General features: G+C 41.5%; 1 protein-coding gene across 8 annotated transcripts in view; it reads right to left on the minus strand.

Moving 5' to 3' along the window:
• Positions 1-18,141, minus strand: part of TDRD7 (tudor domain containing 7) — a 111,837-nt gene that overhangs the window by 74,053 nt on the left and 19,643 nt on the right. For all 8 annotated transcript variants that reach the window (XM_050948217.1, XM_050948219.1, XM_050948213.1 and 5 more), the window contains 2 exons: positions 16,999-17,140; positions 5,505-5,715 (listed from right to left, as the gene is read on the minus strand). In XM_050948217.1, coding sequence (XP_050804174.1) covers positions 5,505-5,715; positions 16,999-17,140 — 353 coding nt within the window. The remainder of the gene's footprint in view (positions 1-5,504; positions 5,716-16,998; positions 17,141-18,141) is intronic.

The raw sequence follows: 18,141 nt of genomic DNA on the forward strand, positions 1-18,141 counted from the left end.
GATAGAAAATGATCTGGACAAACTAGAGAAATGGTCTGAAGTAAATAGGATGAAATTCAATAAAGACAAATGCAAAGTACTCCACTTAGGAAGGAACAATTAGTTGCACACATACAAAATGGGAAACTACTGACTAGGAAGGAGTACTGCAGAAACGGCTTTGGGGGTCATGAGTCAACAGTGTAACGCTGTTGCAAAAAAGCAAATATTCTAGGATGTATTAGCAGAAATGTTGTAACAAGACAAGACATAATTCTTCCACTCTACTCTGTGCTGATTAGGCCTCAAGGGGAGTATTGTGTCCAGATCTGGGCACCACATTTCAGGAAAAATGTGGACAAATTGGAGAAAGTCCAGAAAAGCAACAAAAATGATTAAAGGTCTAGAAAACATGACCTATGAGGGAAGACTGAAAAAGCTGGGTTTGATTAGTCTGGAGAAGAGAAGACTGAGAGGGGACATGATAACAGTTTTCAAGTACATAAAAGGTTGTTATAAGGAGGAGGGAGAAAAAAATGTTGTTCTTAACCTTTGAGGATAGGACAAGAAGCAATGGGCTTAAATTTCAGCAAGGGTGGTATAGGTTGGACATTAGGAAAAACTTCCTGTCAGGGTGGTCAAGCACTAGAATAAATTGCCTAGGGAGGCTGTGGAATCTTTATCACTGGAGATGTTTAAGAGCAGGTTAGACAAACACACCTGTCAGGAATGGTCTAGGTAATACTTAGGCCTGCTATGAGTGCAAGGGACTGGACTAGATGACCTCCTGAGGTCCCTTCCAGTCCTATGAGTATGATTACAGAAATCAGGGAGATTCTCCTCATTCTGCTGACTTTCTGAAGTTTGCAGGGGAGGTGGTGTACAAGAGCACAGACCTAAAGGAGAATTGCTGTTCTCATTTTAAAAAAACCTTTAGTTTCTAGCCCTCGTGCTTGCAGAGAAAGGCTTAAAAAAAGTTCTGGGTGCCAATTAATTGATAAGGAATTAATAGTTTTATTTTCATCCAAATGATTTCAAATACTCATGCCAGACTCACATAGGACCTACACAGAACATTTAATTTTCACGAGACTGACAGAACAAGGAGTAATGGTCTCAAATTGCAGTGGGGGAGGTTTAGGTTGGATATTAGGAAAAACCTTTTCACTGGGAGGGTGGTGAACCACTGGAAAGCGTTATTTAGGGAGGTGGTGGAATCTCCTTCCTTCGAGGTTTTTAAAGCCAGGGTTGACAATGGCCTGGCTGGGATGATTTATTTGGGGATTAGGTCCTGCTTTGAGCAGGGGGTTGGACTAGGATGACCTCCTGAGGTCCCTTCCAACCCTGATATTCTATAACAACGATCTGGATGATGGGATTAATTGAACCCTCAGCAAGTTCGCAGATGACACTAAGCTGGGGGGAGAGGTAGATATGCTGGAGGGTAGGGATAGGGTCCAGAGTGACCTAGACAAATTGGAGGATTGGGCCAAAAGAAATCTGATGAGGTTCAACAAGGATAAGTGCAGAATCCTACACTTAGGAAGGAAGAATCCCATGCACTGCTACAGGCTGGAGACCGACTGGCTAAGTGGCAGTTCTGCACAAAAGGACCTGGGGATTACAGTGGATTAGAAACTGAATATGAGTCAGCAATGTGCCCTTGTTGCCAAGAAGGCCAACAGCATATTGGGCTGTATTAGTAGGAGCACTGCCAGCAGATTGAGGAAAGTGATTATTCTCCTCTATTCGGCACTGCTGAGGCTACACCTGGAATATTGTGTCCAGTTTTGGTCCCTCCACTACAGAAGGGATGTTGACAAATTGGAGAGAGTTCAGCAGAGGGCAACAAAATGTATTAGGGGGCTGGGGCACATGACTTACGAGGAGAGGTTGAGGGAACTGGGATTATTTAGTCTGCAGAAGAGAAGAGTGAGGGGGGATTTGAGAGCAGCCTTCAATTACCTGAAGGGGGGGTTCCAAAAGGATGGAGCCCAGCTGTTCTCAGTGGTGGCAGATGACAGAACAAGGAGCAGTGGTCTCAAGTTGCACTGGGGGAGGTTTCGGTTGGATATTAGGAAACACTATTTCACCAGGAGGGTGGTGAAGCACTAGAATGGATTACCTAGGGATGTGTGGAATCTCCATCCTTAGAGATTTTTAAGGCCCAGCTCGACAAAGGCCTGGCTAGGATGATTTAGTTGGCGTTGGTCCTGCTTTGAGCAGGGGATTGGACTGGATGACTTCTGGAGGTCTCTTCCAACCCTAATATTCTATGAATCAGATTTTATCTACTAACCTCTAAGAAGTCTGAGCAAGCACAGACAGATTTTTTCCTATGGCTTATAACTTGGGTAAGTTTGAGCAGATTTTTATAGGAAAAACAAAAGGCACATCCTTGACACAAAAAGAAGCCTCTGCCAAATTTCAAGTTCCTCCTCTAGAACATGAAGGTGTAGAACTTCTAAAGAAATATAGTCCTTACTTATTTTAAACACTGACAAGACAATTTATTTTTCCCTAACATTCTTGGAAACAACTTAACTGTTTGGGTTGAAATTAAAAAAAAACAAACACACACACACACACCTCAACACCAAAAAACCCCTCAAACTAACGAACCCCTGCCTCAGCAAGACACCCAGCATAGGAAATTTCAATTTTAATGGTTTAAGTTTGACAAAAAATTATAAGCAGCTGAAAACAGGGTCTTGTGTGATCTGCCAGGCAACTTTAATAGATGGTGCTACTAGACTTGCCTAGAAAAGTGCCACAGCTGACCTGGGAATCTCTGGGTATGCTTTACAACAGCAGAGCCTACATATGCTCACCAGACTATCTGTATTGTCCTTAAAGCAAGAGTCAGACTAGACAGGACCTCATTCTCTGAAGAGTGAAATTAACTGCTGTCAGTTTCTCTGCTCCTCCACATCCCCCGATACACACGACTTGCATACGAAATCTGAATGGATAACATTCTTGTGGGTTTTAAGGTCTTTTGCAAAAATATTTGTAGTGAATACAATTAAACTGTCACACCGATATGCATTGTTAATGTTTATGCCTTAGCGGAAAGTAGCATATAACTCATTTTGCTTCAAGTCAATGCTTAATTATAAATAACCATAACAGATGGAGGATTATCAAAGTAATCAAAGCTATTTTGAGACTTAGCACAAACACAATAATAGTATGAGGACATTCTCTGTATCATCATTTGATGACCTAGTTCAGCAATAAACATTACATAAAGAGAAATGATGGTGCAGCAGTTGTTTTAGCCAAGCTGGATTTTAGATAGTCAAAGAATGGCTGAAAACCAATGGGTAATGCTAATCCAGCAAAAACAGCAAAGAACCCTCCTGTGAATTCATCCAGATCTGGCCATGCAGTTGCTGGATTCAAGTGCACAAAAAACTAACCCCACCCCCACTCCCCAAAAAAGACACTGTACTGTATTAAAAATATATCAGCTTTTAATAGCTAACTTGTCCTTTTAAAAGGGTTCATTTGAATTCTCAGCTTTCAGAGACAGTTTAAACCAAAATGCAAGCAGAAACACCACTAGCCTCTAGTGTTCTGACAGTTACCCCAAAAGATGAACTAGCACTGTTTCCGATGGAGAGTTGTAAGTCAATCTTCATGCTAGTTTAGTGAAAGACTCAAAAAAATTGTAGTGGATACATGTAAATTACATGTGGTGGTTTTGTAACAGCAGAATGAAAAAACTCAAAAGGTTGACTCAATTTAAAATTATTTAGAAATCCACATTTCCATGCTGACACTGCAATGCCAAGGGAAACACTTTCACAGAGTATCAGTATGGACTGACAGTATCATGGAGCATTTAGTAGTGTAATACTGTAATTTCTGCTTGATAGACACTCTCCTGTTTTTATTTGCAATCCTCCCAGACACACTTCTAGGTACTGTAGAGAAATTGATATATTTATGTGCAACTTTTGTTCATTCATGCATTCTGCAAATACAGCTATCAGTTATACATTTGCAATTCAATCTCTGTATGGGATGATCTCTCTAAACACTAATTTATGGCCTGACTTCCAGAGGTGCCAACTTCAACAGGAGATGTGGGTCCTCAATACTTCTGAAAATCTGTTAAATTTTCACTAAATTAAAAATATGTACACATCCATAAATAAAGTTACCAACATTACAAGTCTTCATCTTAGTACTATATTTCCATGTTTGTCCCTAAGCTGTCAAAATACAAGCAATCTACTTTTTACTCTTGTGTGTATTTAAAAAAGCCACCTTCAGTAAGCGTAACATTTGAAGTCTAAATGTTTTCACAGCAGCATGCATAGATTAAAGCAGAGCTACAGTTCAGGTCAGAAAAGACACCTGGCAAGAGGAAGAGGAGCACAGGATCACTCACTAAGTAACCCTGGACAAGTCAGACATTGTGCATCAGGATCCCCACTATAAAATGGGGATAAATAATACCGCATCTTCCCTTTTTTGCAGTGCAATGTGAGATCTACATGTGAAATCACTGAATATAATTTTTAAACAAATCTGTACCCTGTATGCAATCCTGGCAGTATTGGCTTACTTTTTGACAATTAAACTTTACTCTTCATAGTACTTCAAGGCCAAAATGAGCAGAAGTCCTTTCTGACTCACACATCAACAAAATTGTTAACTATGTTCCTACTGCAGAATCTTTTACAACCAATTATGCTTAAACAGAACACCTGTCAAGCCAGGTGCTCATTCCAGACTCTTTGCAAGGCTGGAAGATAGCAGGATGGAATCCTCTCTTGTAAACAGAGGAAAGTTTTAACTGCAAGTCATTGAGATCTTAAACAAAGAACTGCATGTCATTTTCTTTTTACAGTCACTTTCAGTCTCTCACCAGCACTGAATGGAGATTTCTTTTCTACGCAATGCCCCTTTATGAGACTGAAAGAAGTCACCACATTCAACTCAAGCATGTGTGCTACCTGTAAAAGATATTTAAATTATATCCATGGATTTCCCTGCAATACTATTACAAATGTCATCGCTGAAACAGGCTTTTTCTGATACTTGCTTTTTTGGTAGGTGATTAAAAAAACTTAAGACTTTCAAACTAACATTTTTTTAAATAATCTTTTCAGGAATTCAGTTGTACCCAAGATTTTGCTGTATTGTTTCATAAATTTAGAAGTGTCTGCTTGAAATTGTCATATATCCCCCAACACTGCCTCAAGCGATAATTCATCTCTGTAACACAAAACATGGTATATTAAGGTAGTGGCATATTGAAAGAGAGGAGGTGAAAGGCAAAGTGCTTGCTCATCACCCCACATGCCAGAAGAGTGTTCTGGTATAATCCCACTTCTTGATAAAAATGTAAATGCAACAATTCTTATTTTTCTTAAAAAAATAAGAGTGTCGGAAATATGGACAGTTCAGACAATTCTGCTGTTCCCTGAATGTCCACAATTCAGGACTTTCAGCTTATCAAAATTGTTTTTTTGTCCAGCACATTTTATAACTATTATACTATACACACTGACCTGTTAACCATTGTGACATGTCTCTGCATTAGAGTCTCTTTGGACAGGCCACTTCCAGGTGCCGGAGGCAAAGCATATTGAGCAGTTTCTATGCTGGGTTTCACAATTCCATAAGAACTTCCTTTGCTTTTTGGCCAAGGGAGTGTAGGCCTTCTGCTGCTTTCTGGTATAGCCCTTAATCCTGGCTGTCTCAAAGTTGCTTTTGGCTTTCCTATAAAATGGACAGATATATAAAAACCAGGAAAGACTATTATAATCTCAATCTGAAAGGTTCCATCACCCAAGCATATACTTTAATAGTAAAAATATATCCCTAGAGAAATTAAGCTTTCAATGCTTATTTTTTAATAAACCTTTTAAGTCTCATACCTAAAATGTTCATTCCCAGGCACAGTCTTTTGAGCAATCAAGACCCAGCCAAAACACCATAACTGATATTCCTCATCCAAAAGCAGAGTGAGATTAGCTAGGTAGGTTTATAGTCAAGCCAATTCCAGGTTAAAATTTTTGTGAAAAAGTTCTCAAATATGGGCTACTGTATATCATTACAGCCAGCACAGCTGTGGATTCAATAATACCAGGTTTTAGCAAACCGTTCTCTCAGATGATACGTAACTGCTGGCTTCAAGAAAATGGTCTTGAAGCTGTATGTCCTTGTTTAAAAGGGTTCTCTCCTCTAAAAAACATTTAGCAACATTACATGCTACCCAGATAGGATGTAATTTTTGCTGAATGAAAATTCTCATTTAACTATTTTGAGGCCATGTCAGCTTTTGGGAGGTAATATTCCCAAGACCTTTCAAAGTATCATTCTACTTCAAAACAGTCTAACTGTTTGAACAAGTATGAGAGAAATGCAACATTAACTACAGCATCAGTTAATATATGTAGTAACTCACATACAAGTTAGAATCTCAAGAAAGTATACACCTTAAATTGATGTGCTTAAAGCCATTTGTACATTGTACGAGAGCAAAGAAGCTCAACCTATATAGATTACAACATTGATTTTACTATAATGTATAAAAAAGACGTTTATACAGTTAAGGCTTTGTGCATCAATTTAAACAACTGAAAGCAAACTTTTAATGCTGAAATGCATTTAGACTTTAGTGTTGCTAGCTGCAGTCCTACAAAGTCAATTATACTGATAAGCTACTATTTTGCTAGCAGGAGAGCCAAAGAATGTTTGAACTGACTTGTTGCACTATTTTATAAAGTCATTCATATTTATTTTTATTAAATTGCTGCTGTCAAACATACAGCTAAGGGTAGCACAAAATCCCTCCTTTACCTGTAAGGGGTTAAGAACCTCAAATGACCTGGTTGGCACCTGACCAAAAGGACCAATAAGAAAAGAAGATAATTTCAATGTTGTTTTGTCTCTCTGTGCTCTCTCTCTGGACAGAGAGAGGGACCAGGCAGGAATAAAACCTCTCCTAAAGCCCTACCTGAAATAAGCATCTAAGATTACAAAAACTGTAAGTAAAGCAAGGAAATGCATTAGGTTCTCTTTTATTTTAGCTTGTCAATTTTCCCTCTGCTATGAGGTAATTTTATTCCTGTTTTTGGAACTTTGAAGTTGAGCCTAGAGGGGAATCCTCTGTTTTAAATCTTTAACACCCTGTAACATTACCTTCCATCCTGATTTTACAGGAGTGCTTCTTTTACATTTTTCTTTATTATAAAGTTCTTATTTTAAGAACCTGATTGATTTTAGTGTCCTAAAGATAAAAGGTCTGGTCTGTACTTTTATTAAAGGCAATTGGTTAGTATATTATTCTCAAGCCTCCCCAGGAAAGGGGGTGAAGGGACTTGGGGGAATATTTTGGGGAAACAGGGACTCCAATTGGCCCTTTTCCCTGGATGTTTGTCTAAATCACTTGGCGGTGGCAATAATACCATCCAAGGACAAAGAAAAGATTTGTGTCTTGGAGAAGTCTTAACCTAAGCTGGTAGAAAGTTTAGAGTGGGGAGAGAACCCTGACAGCTGTTATCAACAAAATTTTGGTACAGTCAAATAACTATTCAAAATCCAATTACTGCATTATCTCTCAGATCTCTCATCTTGATGAGAGGTTATACATACACCAAGTGCCACCAGTCTATAGATCATGAAAGCTTTGCAGACTGAATACCTGTACAGCATGGACCTATCGGATTTATGAGCTAGAGAAAAGCAAATACTAGATTCACAACCCTTGCTTTTATCAAATGAATCATTAGCAGATGTCTCCCCCATACCTACCATCTTTATCCTACTCTCAAAAGACTTTTGGGAAAAGGTGAATACTAGTAACCTCGGAGACAGTAAAAGGTTAATTTGGTTCAGCTGACAGATACCAGTATGCAAATTTATTTAAGCTACTGGATTTTACCCAAAAGATCATTTAATATCACAACAACAACTTCCTTCCTGTAAAATGGCTTCTGTGTATTTCCATGTTACGAATCAAGAACTAAAGCATTTTCCCTGCTGGCAAAAGAACGACAAAGTTTTTTCCGTATGGAGCACCTCTAATCACTGGCACTCCTGCATCAATTTAAACATGCATCCTTCCTTCTACAAGCCCCAGGGACAAGTAAATCAACTACTAATTTAGGTTGCCTCCTACACTGGTAAAAAGTAGGAAAGCAACATATTACAGGTAGGAAGCAATCCTTTAATACTCCCCTTAGAAAGGCTAGAATTAACAAGTATAAGGCTACCCAGAAAAGATGAGACTGAAGCGACTAAATAATTATGTGCAAAGCCCCACAATGTAGGTAAATACAGTAACTCTTCACTTAACGTTGTAGTTGTTTTTGAAAAATGCAACTTTACGATGTTAAATGAATCCAATTTTCCCATAAGATTTAATGAAATGCAGGGAGTTAGATTCCAAGGAAATTTGGGGGGGGGGGGGGGCAGACAAAAGGCAACACTGTACAATACTGTACTGTGGTGGGGAGCTGCCCCGGCTTACCCCTGGGGCTCAGGGCTGGGGGTGCAGGGTCTGGGAGGGTGCTCGGGGGGGGGGGGTGCGGGACGAGGCTCAGGGCTTGGACAGGCAGGAGGTGCAGAGCACTTACCTGAGGCAGCTCCTGTTTGGTGTAGGGAGTGTGCAGGTGGCTTTGTGCAGCACAACACTGCACCCATGGTTGCAATTCTGGGAGCCCCCCACCCCTGACAGGCAGGGCCACCCAGAATGCAGGGGCTTTAGGGGCTGCAGGATCCTGGGCTAAGGGAGCCCCGGGGCACTGGCCTGCAGCTCTAAAGCCCCTATCGGAATGAGGTCCTGCGAGCACGGGTCGGAGGACTCCAGAGGAGCAGGGGCAGCTGCGCAGCCAATGGCTGAAAAGAAGCGGCGCTTTCCCCTTCAAAGCCCCGTTCTCTCTGGCCGGCTTTGAAGGGGAAAGTTGGCCAAATGTCCTAAGGGAGCATTGCACAACTTTAAATGAGTATGTTCCCTAATGAGCAGCGATGTAACTTCGAAACAATATTAAGCGGGAGAATGTTACTAACAAACAGTAAAACAGTCTCAGTGAATAATCAGACATCCAGCTTGAAGCAGCAGGTGTGTACAGTCACCAGAGCCTTGAAAACTCTCTCATCCTACAGTTTCCTATTTAAAGGGTTTACAGAGAGACAGCGCGCGTGTGTGCTCGGCCACGCAGTAGACTCTGCCAATCAAACCAAGGACCTTAAGTTCATGTATGCAGGGAACAGTCACTTTTGCAAGGATATTGCCTCATGTCTGAAGATCTTACCAATCCCCATTAATAAGTCTGATGTATACTCTCCTGATCTTTGCAGATCTAGATGATGCTCACAAAAGCATCAGTACAAAAATATCTTGTCCCTTTTCATTTAAAAAGCTGATCAGTTAACAAAGATACCGCAGAAGGAGGAAGAGGAAAAAAACAACAAGGGAATTGCTGAGGACACTGGGCTGTGCTTCAAATTCACTGCACGGTCCGGTCAGTGGTGAAGAGAAACCGCAGAGTTGGGGCCTCTCCCGCCTTTGTACCTTTAGAACCCTGCATGGTTGGGGAGAGTAAAGAAGAACATGTGGCCCAACGGACATGGCTCTAGAATGTTCTGATCTCGCCAGGCCACAGAGCGCCTATCCCAGAAGCAGGTGTGTGCTGAAGCCATCTCAAAGAACATTATTTATCTGGCAATTCTACTTCTCTAGATCTATCATCCTGCAGGACTGACAGCTCCTTGGCATAAGGCTGGCAGAACTCCCCCAACTCTTAAGGTGTTTTGCACACACAAGGCCCCTAACAGCTGCTGCATGATCTTCTGCACGACCTTCTAAACATCCCAGTGAGTTTCTTCAACTGACTAGAAGGAAAGTTCCCAAAAAACAAACAACGCAAGTTCATCAATGCTAGACCAAAAGTTGTGCTTCAGATACAGGAAAAAAGTCTCAAAAAAGGTAGCCCCAAACGGTTGGAATACGTACTGGCAAGAGAGCATCCTACAAGGTGGTAGCTTCAGAGAAGCAGCATTACAAGGCAAACCATTTTCATGTCTCTAAAGATACCTCTATGAAGGATTCGCACCCTTGGAGTATACAAAGCCTGAGAGGAAAAGTGAAAAAAAATGCTCTTTTTCTTGGCACCTAAATTCAGACTTCAAGGTCAGAGGGGACTACCTTGACCATCTAGCCTGACTTCCTGCACATAATAGGCCACTGTACCTCACCCACCCACTCCTATAACAGATCCATGACCTCTGGTCAAGTCACTGAAGTCCTCCAGTCATGATTTAAAGACTTCAGGTTCCCGGGAATCCACCATTTACTCTCATTCAAATCAGCAAGAGATCTGCACCCCATGCTGCAGAGAAGAGCAAAAAGAACCCCAAGGTCTCTGTTCATCTGACCTGGGGGGGAATTCCATCCTGTCCGCGTATCAGTTAGATCATTTAGAGCTTGCACATATCAGCGAGACCCACTAGCCAGACATCTGGGAAAGAATTCACTGTAGTAACTCAGACCCCTTTGAAACACCCTGGCACGCCCTTATCCTAATTATGAGACAGTGGTAAATATGTTTTGCACAACGTACGCCTCGTGAGGTATTCTAAAAGTCTTGACCTGCTAGGTATTAGTATCTCATTGGATTGTGTGCGCTATCATTGTATGTGAAGTTTGGCTACATGTGTTACTGAAATGTGAGGCTGACAACACCCACAAGCAGCCTTTCAGGTACCACAGTAAAAAGGCCAAGCCATGTCAATGGCTTAGTGAGGAAATACACACAAGTGCAAGGATTACCCCAGGAACTGTGTACAACAGAAACCTCTCAGAGATAGCACTAAACAATGGGAACTCTTTGATTCAGGTCACTGCAAGAGAGCTTTCCAGCAAGTGGGAAGAAGATATACAAAGGGGGACAATGGGAGATCCTCACTCTCCCTACAACACCACACCTGGAAACACCTAAGGAACAAAGACTGAACTGGGGGAAGTGATGGTCCCAGGCTAAAGGGATTTCTAACCTGTGTATGAAAACCTGGGAAACCCAGGCTGCAAAACAAAGGCAGCTTGTGCCTTAAGAATCTGCCAACCTGTTTATCACTCAGAGTGAGAATTTGCTAATTCATATCTAATCTATCTAGTATATTAAGCTTAGTTTGCATTTTGTTTATTTACTAGGTCATCTGCTTTGAATGGCTTGCTATCACTTAAAATCTATTGTTTTGTAGTTAATAAACTTATTTTATGATTTAATCCAAGCTAGTGTGCATTTGACTAAGGTGCCTGGGGAAAATCTCAGCTTGGTTACCACAAGTGTGCATGGTCCTCTTTACACTGAGGGAGAGGTAGACCAGGTATTAAACCCATAGACTGGTCAGATTTGACCAGGGCAGGGCGGTACTGCTCTGGGGGCCTAGGCTGGTTGTTAGAGAGCCTGCATGTGACTGTGTCCCTACCGGTGTGAATGCTGGTGAAAGTGCAAGCTGGGAGGGCTTTGCAGCTTGTCACAGCAGCACAGTGAGAGACGGAAACCAGGCTGGTGGGTCAGAGGGCTCTGTGGTACCCCAGTTCCAGGTGGCACCCCTGCAGGGAACCCATCACACCCTCCCCATACAGTGTCCCATTTACAGCCTTTGGAGATATTGCTACTAGCAGTAGCAAATGAGCCACATGCCATTGTAGGCAATCATACCATCCCCTCCATAAACTTCTCAAGCTGAGTCTTGAAACTAGTCAGGTTTTTTGTTCTCACTGCTCCCACAAGGCAACTGTTCCAGAACATCACTCCTCTGATGGTTAGAAATCTTTTGTCTAATTTTAAGCCTAAATGTCTTGATGGCCAGTTTATATCCATACGTTCTTGTGCCAACACTGGCACTAACTCCTCTCCCTCCTTTCCACTGCCTTGTCCACTTGTGTAGAGACACTGCCTCATCTGAGGAGTTGGAGCAATTGGGGACAGGGGGATGGAGAGGGGGCGCTGCACCAATAAAGAAAATATTGGCAACAAGTTCTAGTACTCAACTGTCCTGGCCAACTCAAACTTGAGCTTTAAGCCAACCTCATGCTGATTTTACAGGTTTCTGTGGAATGCTTCAAATAAAGTTCTTGTTTCTTCACTGCTCAGTGTGGCATCTGCAAGTTCACCTGGTACTGCAAGCTCACCTCTAGATGTTGTGGTCTCCTCTGAATCAGACAATGCACCTAATGTGGTTTTCAAGTCTTCAGTGCTGTTCTACATCATGGACAAGATTTGAATCTGCTGAGCAGACTTCCTTTCTCCTAAAATGTAATACCCAAATTAAAAAGAAAATGGCTACCACGTGTGCTGTAGGAGTCAACAGACCAATATACAGAGAACTAGTGCTGAGCTTAGAAACACTGAAGTGCCTACCAAACTCTGGCCCTGATGGAAGCTGTTTTTTAAAAACCGAGAAGATGACGACGAAGAGAGGCCTGAGAACTGAAGCAGTGTCAAACAGCTAGAGGGAAAAGCCTCAAATTTCAACAGCCATAATGGACCTCACTGCAAGGTAGGATATAGCAATAAGGAGGTAAAGAGCTGAAGCAAAGACAGACCAAACAAAGAGCAGTCTCCAGCTAGTTGCTTGTCATGACTGTGGTCAAGAAACAGCCAACAGTAACAATGACACAATATTTCTACCTGGTCAGGTGAAGGCTAGTAGGGAGCCTGATTCATAGTCTAACTTTTTACTGCCATTGTGAAGGACCAAAAACCTTCAGAGGTAGCAAAGTTTTGACAGTAAGAAGTAAGAATCCTGCAGAGATGTATCTTCAGAGACTCTCATGTTACAAACTAACAGGACACTGGATCACTCATGTAGCTTCTCATTTTTTGTCAGTGTCTTGCAGCTTCCCTTCCGTCCTTCCTAGTTGCTTCTTTCTCTTCCTGTTTTTGTTTAGTAGAATCAAACTAGCAAAAATGATGCTAATTTCACTGTTTGTGATGCTGTTGAGGTAGGAGTATTCGGGAAGAATAATAGGCAGGGTAAAAGTTTCTACATTAATGCTACTGTCAAACAGATAAGTAAGAGTTAATAGAACAGAAGTACTTCATGTCTCTTTTGCCTGTAAAGGGTTAAGTTCAGTGAGTCTGGCTGTCACCTGACCAGAGGACCAATCAGGGGACAGGATACTTTCAAATCTTGAGGGAGGGAAGTTTGTGTGTGTGCTGTTAGTGTTTGGTGGTTGTTAACTCTGGGGGCTCAGAGGGACCAGATGTGCAACCAGGTTACTCTCCAATCTCTCCGATACAGGATCTCATCAGTTCAGAATAGTGAGTACTAGGTAGATAAAGCAAGTTAGGCTTATGGTTGTTTTCTTTATTTGCAAATGTGTATTTGGCTGGGAGGAGTTCAAATGTGTATTTTGCTGAAAGGATTTTAATTTGCACTTGTATACTTAGGCTGGGATTGTATTCCCAGTGTCTATAGCTGAAAGGCCCTGTAACATATTCCATCTTAAATTTACAAAGATAATTTTTACTGTTTTTTCTTTCCTTAATTAAAAGCTTTTCTTGTTTAAGAACCTGATTGTTTTTTTATTCTGCTGGATCCCAGGGGACGGGGTCTGGATTCACCAGGGAATTGGTGGGGAGAAAGGAGAGAAAGGTTATTTTCTCTCTGTGTTAGGATTACTTTCTCTCTCAGGGAGAGTCTGGGAGGGGGAGAGAGAAGGAGGGGGGAAGGTGGATTTTCCTCTCTGTTTAAGATTCAAGGAGTTTGAATCACAGTGATCTGTCAGGGTAACCCAGGGAGGGGAAGCCTGGGAGAGGCAACGGTGAGGGAAAGGGTTTACTTTCCTTCTGCTAAGATCCAGAGGGACTGGGTCTTGGGGGTCCCAGGCAAGGTTTTTGGGGGGACCAGAGTGTACCAGGCACTGCAAGTCCTGGCTGGTGGCAGCGCTACAGCTTCTAAGCTGGTAATTAAGCTTAGAGGAATTCATGCTGGTACCCCATCTTTTGGACGCTAAGGTTCAGAGTGGGGAAGTATACCATGACAGTTACACTGAGGTTGGACAATACGCTTGAGTTATCATTTAAGTCTACTCCCATAAAAATGCACAAACAGTCCCCTGAAAGAGAGAGATGAGGATTCTTATGATAATTCTCAACTGAAGTGCCGTGTATTCCTATCAACTCTATGATGTTCACTGTAGTCTTAGTACCTCGTGCAGTCATTAAATTAAGCCTCAAAACTTTTGAGCTAAAAATATAGTACCCCCCTTTTCACAGATGGGAAATGGAGACAGACTTTGCAAAGGTCATATACAAAGTCTACGGTAGATGGAACACAATCTTCTCCCAGTTCTCTACCTTAACCACAAGAGGATTCCTTGCTCCTTATTGTTTTACTCTGTAAAGTGTGTTCTTGTGGCTAAAAATTTCAAAAGTGGGTGCCTAAAGAAGGATTTAAGAGTCTAAATGTTTAAAATGTCTGATTTTCAGAAATGCCAAGTACCCAGGCAGCTTCCACTGAAGTGGTCATGGGAAGCTGTTGGGTCTTCAGCAGCTCAAAAATCAAGCTCCTTGTTTAGGAGCCTAATTTTTGAATTAAAAAAAAAAGTCTCAGCCCACATGCATTCTGTCATACCTGCCATTTTACTTTTTAAAAAATTCCTGTTAGATCTGCTGCTAAAAGACAGAAATTCTATACCCTTTTGTGCAAGACTTGTTTCTAAATTCTAATGTTATATCTGTGTAAACCCACAAGGCAATGAGGTTGCCCAGATGCCTAATTTGGCCTACCAAGGGGATATCTGAGAAAAGAATCCAGAATAACTTCTGATCCAGGGTTAGTCCGTGGGGCTGGCATGGGACGGGTGGGAAGAAAAAAAAAATGTTTTTACTTGTAAATGACCAGTTTTAATACGAAAATCATTGAGACAAAACACCACTGCACTTAAAAGGGATAATGCAATTACCGGGTCTGTCAGAAGCAAACCTGAATTTTTTTTAGTGAAATTCTCTTTAAGGATTAAAAAAAAAAAAAACAAACAAACAAACCCAGGCACTATAGATTCTTCTAATTTGAAAGTTTTCTGAAGCACCCTGGTCTCAAATCAATGGCACCAGGTGTGAACTTAGTAAAATAGGGCTCCTCCTTGAGCCATTACCTCACTGAAAATATAATTTGTGCAAAAGAGCTTGAATGAGGAAGGATTCCCAAGGGGGACAAAAAACACTAAATGTGTTGATATAATGAAGGACAATCAATGTATTCGTCCAAAGGAAGAGTTAACTTTCCTAGGCCATGTCAGCTCTGGCATTTTTGACTACTTCACTTTGGATAGTGTTCTTCTAATAGATTTTTTTTTTTAAATTAGAAACATGACAGCCACAGCACACAGAAAATGGCCCTTTCCTCCAATGGATTATATTGGAGTTCTGATGTGAATTTACAGTTGTGTAATTATTTATGGACTTGCTTTATTGTGTCACTTCAGATGGTTTTATCATTAATTTTTTGAGGTGGGTTTAAATCAAATATCGTTAATTTTATTAGCTTAATACACCTAGAGCATTAAATCACTTATACATTAGACAAAATAAGATACACAAGGTGGTCTTAGGAGACAGCGCTGATCAACAACAACGAGGGAAAATTTAGAAGCATGCAACAGCACTTCATTTCTTATGAGTTAAGAAAATACCAGATTAGGTTCTGGTAAATGCACTCCAACATCCATATCATTACCCTCTTCTACCAAGCAGGCTGGTCTGCCACAAAAATTGTGTCCCTCTGAAGAAAATCATCACATTCCAGGAATTTGAGTGTTACGGTTAAGGAGGAGGGTTTTTTGTTTTTAATAAAAACCAGGATAAGAGCTTTTTATATCAAGTTGCATTCCAGAGTATTTTTAAAGCATCCCAACAAACCTTGTAAAAACTCTTTGTGCTACTTGTAGGTGGATCAACTACAATGGATCTCTGGTTTGAATCCTACTACATAAGTTATAGTGCTCCATTTTGATGCTTTAGGAAAACATGATCAGAGGGCTACTACATTACTGTACTAATTTGTTTTACAGTTTAAATTTAGTATGAAGCTTTCATCACTTGCTCTTGCAGGCAGTGCCACCACCAGTTTCTTGTCTGCCTGCTGGGTAGCCCTTTGATCTGCCACTGGAAGAAAAAAGGAAGTGAGAGCTCTGTTCAGTTTACCCTTCACCTATCTTAGAGTGAGGGACCAGCTCAAGGGACCGGGGAAGAAGAGAGGAGCCTGTTTTCTCTCCCTTCCCAACTGGAAATCAAAGAATCACTCTTACCGAGGGCACACCCCAGTGGCAGCTCTGCAGCACAGGGATCAGAGGCAATCTATGTCCAGAAACAATGAATAGCTGCTGCTCTCCTAAAGGGCGGGGCTTACTCCTGTGTCCAGGAATAATTAAATAATTCTTCTCACCCCTGACTCCAATAACTAGTGGACCCACACAGGCTAAAACTGACCTGATTCTAAAGTCTAACACAAAAAATATGTCTACACTACAATTAAAACCCTGTGGCCAGCTTACTAAGGCACATGGGGTTCAAGTTATGGGGCAGTTTCATTGCAGTGTAGACTTATGGGCTGCAGCCCCGGTTCTGGCACACTCCTATCTCACAGGGTCACAGAGCCCGGGCTCCAGCCTGAGTCCAGAAATCTACACTTTAATGAAATAGCCCCACAGCCAGAGTCAGCTGGCACAGGTCAGCTGAAGGTTTTTAACTGCCTTTTAGACATACCCAAAGACAGCTACCCCTCAAGACTGCTCCAGTAACATCACTGCACATTTGTCAGCAAAAGCATTGTTTTCCTATTAACTTCCTCATGTATGTTTATTCAAAGTACGGCCAAGCACAAATCTATATTTCAGAACTGTTTTCTTCTAGTGTGAATTGATTAATAACATGCACAATTCATTGTGATCAGAAGGTTTATAAGGGAAAGGCTCTGCCACAAGAGACTACAGTTTTAATTAACAGTATTTATCATGAAGCTGTTTTCCAGCTTATGAATTCTTACCAACTAATGTGAATGGAGCAGTGTTCTTTAATCTCATCTGGCAGTTCACCTGTCGTCCCATTTTCCTTTTTGAACTTCTCTGGCAAGCTACCAGTTGAGCAATTCGCACAGTCTCAGCGCAAGCAACACCATGGCAAGTGATCTGCTCAAGGGAGGAGAAAATGGGCATAGGGAAATAATCAGGTCCAAACTTCTCTGTACTCCATGAAAGAAGTTACACAATATTTCTTATATTTACTTAAATTCTATTATCTTTAAATTGTAGATGTTCAACATTTATAGAAAAACAGTGAGCTGTTCATACTTTTGATGCCCAAGATATTTACTAGATCTCACACCCTCCCAGGAACTGCTTCTCCTTCCATGACCTGGATTAGGAACTCTGACAAACCAGCAAACCAGTGCTGGGAGACCCCAGGGTCAGGCTGCTGCAGATAGGACGTAGAGCCTTTCCAGCACAGGGTCCTACACTATAGAATATCCTATCAAAGGAGACTAGGATAAGTCCAACTAAATGTTGCCAAGTTTATGAAATGCAGCAAAGTTCTCTCTTTGCAAACAGAAACAAATGACGAATATGGAAAAGTTCTGAAATGGTATGCTTCTCCATGCAGACATTATCCTACTAGTCTGTAAAACATCTACCCCAATTCATGTATGTGAAAAAGTAAATAAGTAGAACCAAAAACTACCATGAAGACAAATTGCTGTACATGGTTTTTTTCTAGAAGTGCGTGCACGTGTCTCTCTCTCTGAGACACACACACACACAGTTTGAGAAATAATGAGACACAGCCTCAGTCATTGAGGCTGCTGTCTTCCAACTGGGGCTGTTACTTCAGGAATACTTACTTTAAAAGACCCAGTTTATCACTGTCACAGTTAAGGGTAACTGCACCTGTATTTCCCCTTCTGGGGTTGACCAAAAGCATCTACTCTTGGCTTCTGGATCCTCAGCTGTCATTTCTCTTGGGCAGAGACCCATCTCTCCCCATCTTGACAGGGGCTTTTCCAGGCTGCACAGCTCCCTCCCTACACTGTGATATCTCAGCAAGCCAGACTGCCTAAACAGGTGAGTAGCTGCACCTGGCCTCCTCTCCAAAGGCTTATGAATGGTGTAACTGCCAGCAGTTACCACATAGC

The sequence above is a fragment of the Gopherus flavomarginatus genome, chromosome 3 (assembly GCF_025201925.1).
Source record: "Gopherus flavomarginatus isolate rGopFla2 chromosome 3, rGopFla2.mat.asm, whole genome shotgun sequence".
Lineage (NCBI taxonomy): Eukaryota > Metazoa > Chordata > Testudines > Testudinidae > Gopherus > Gopherus flavomarginatus.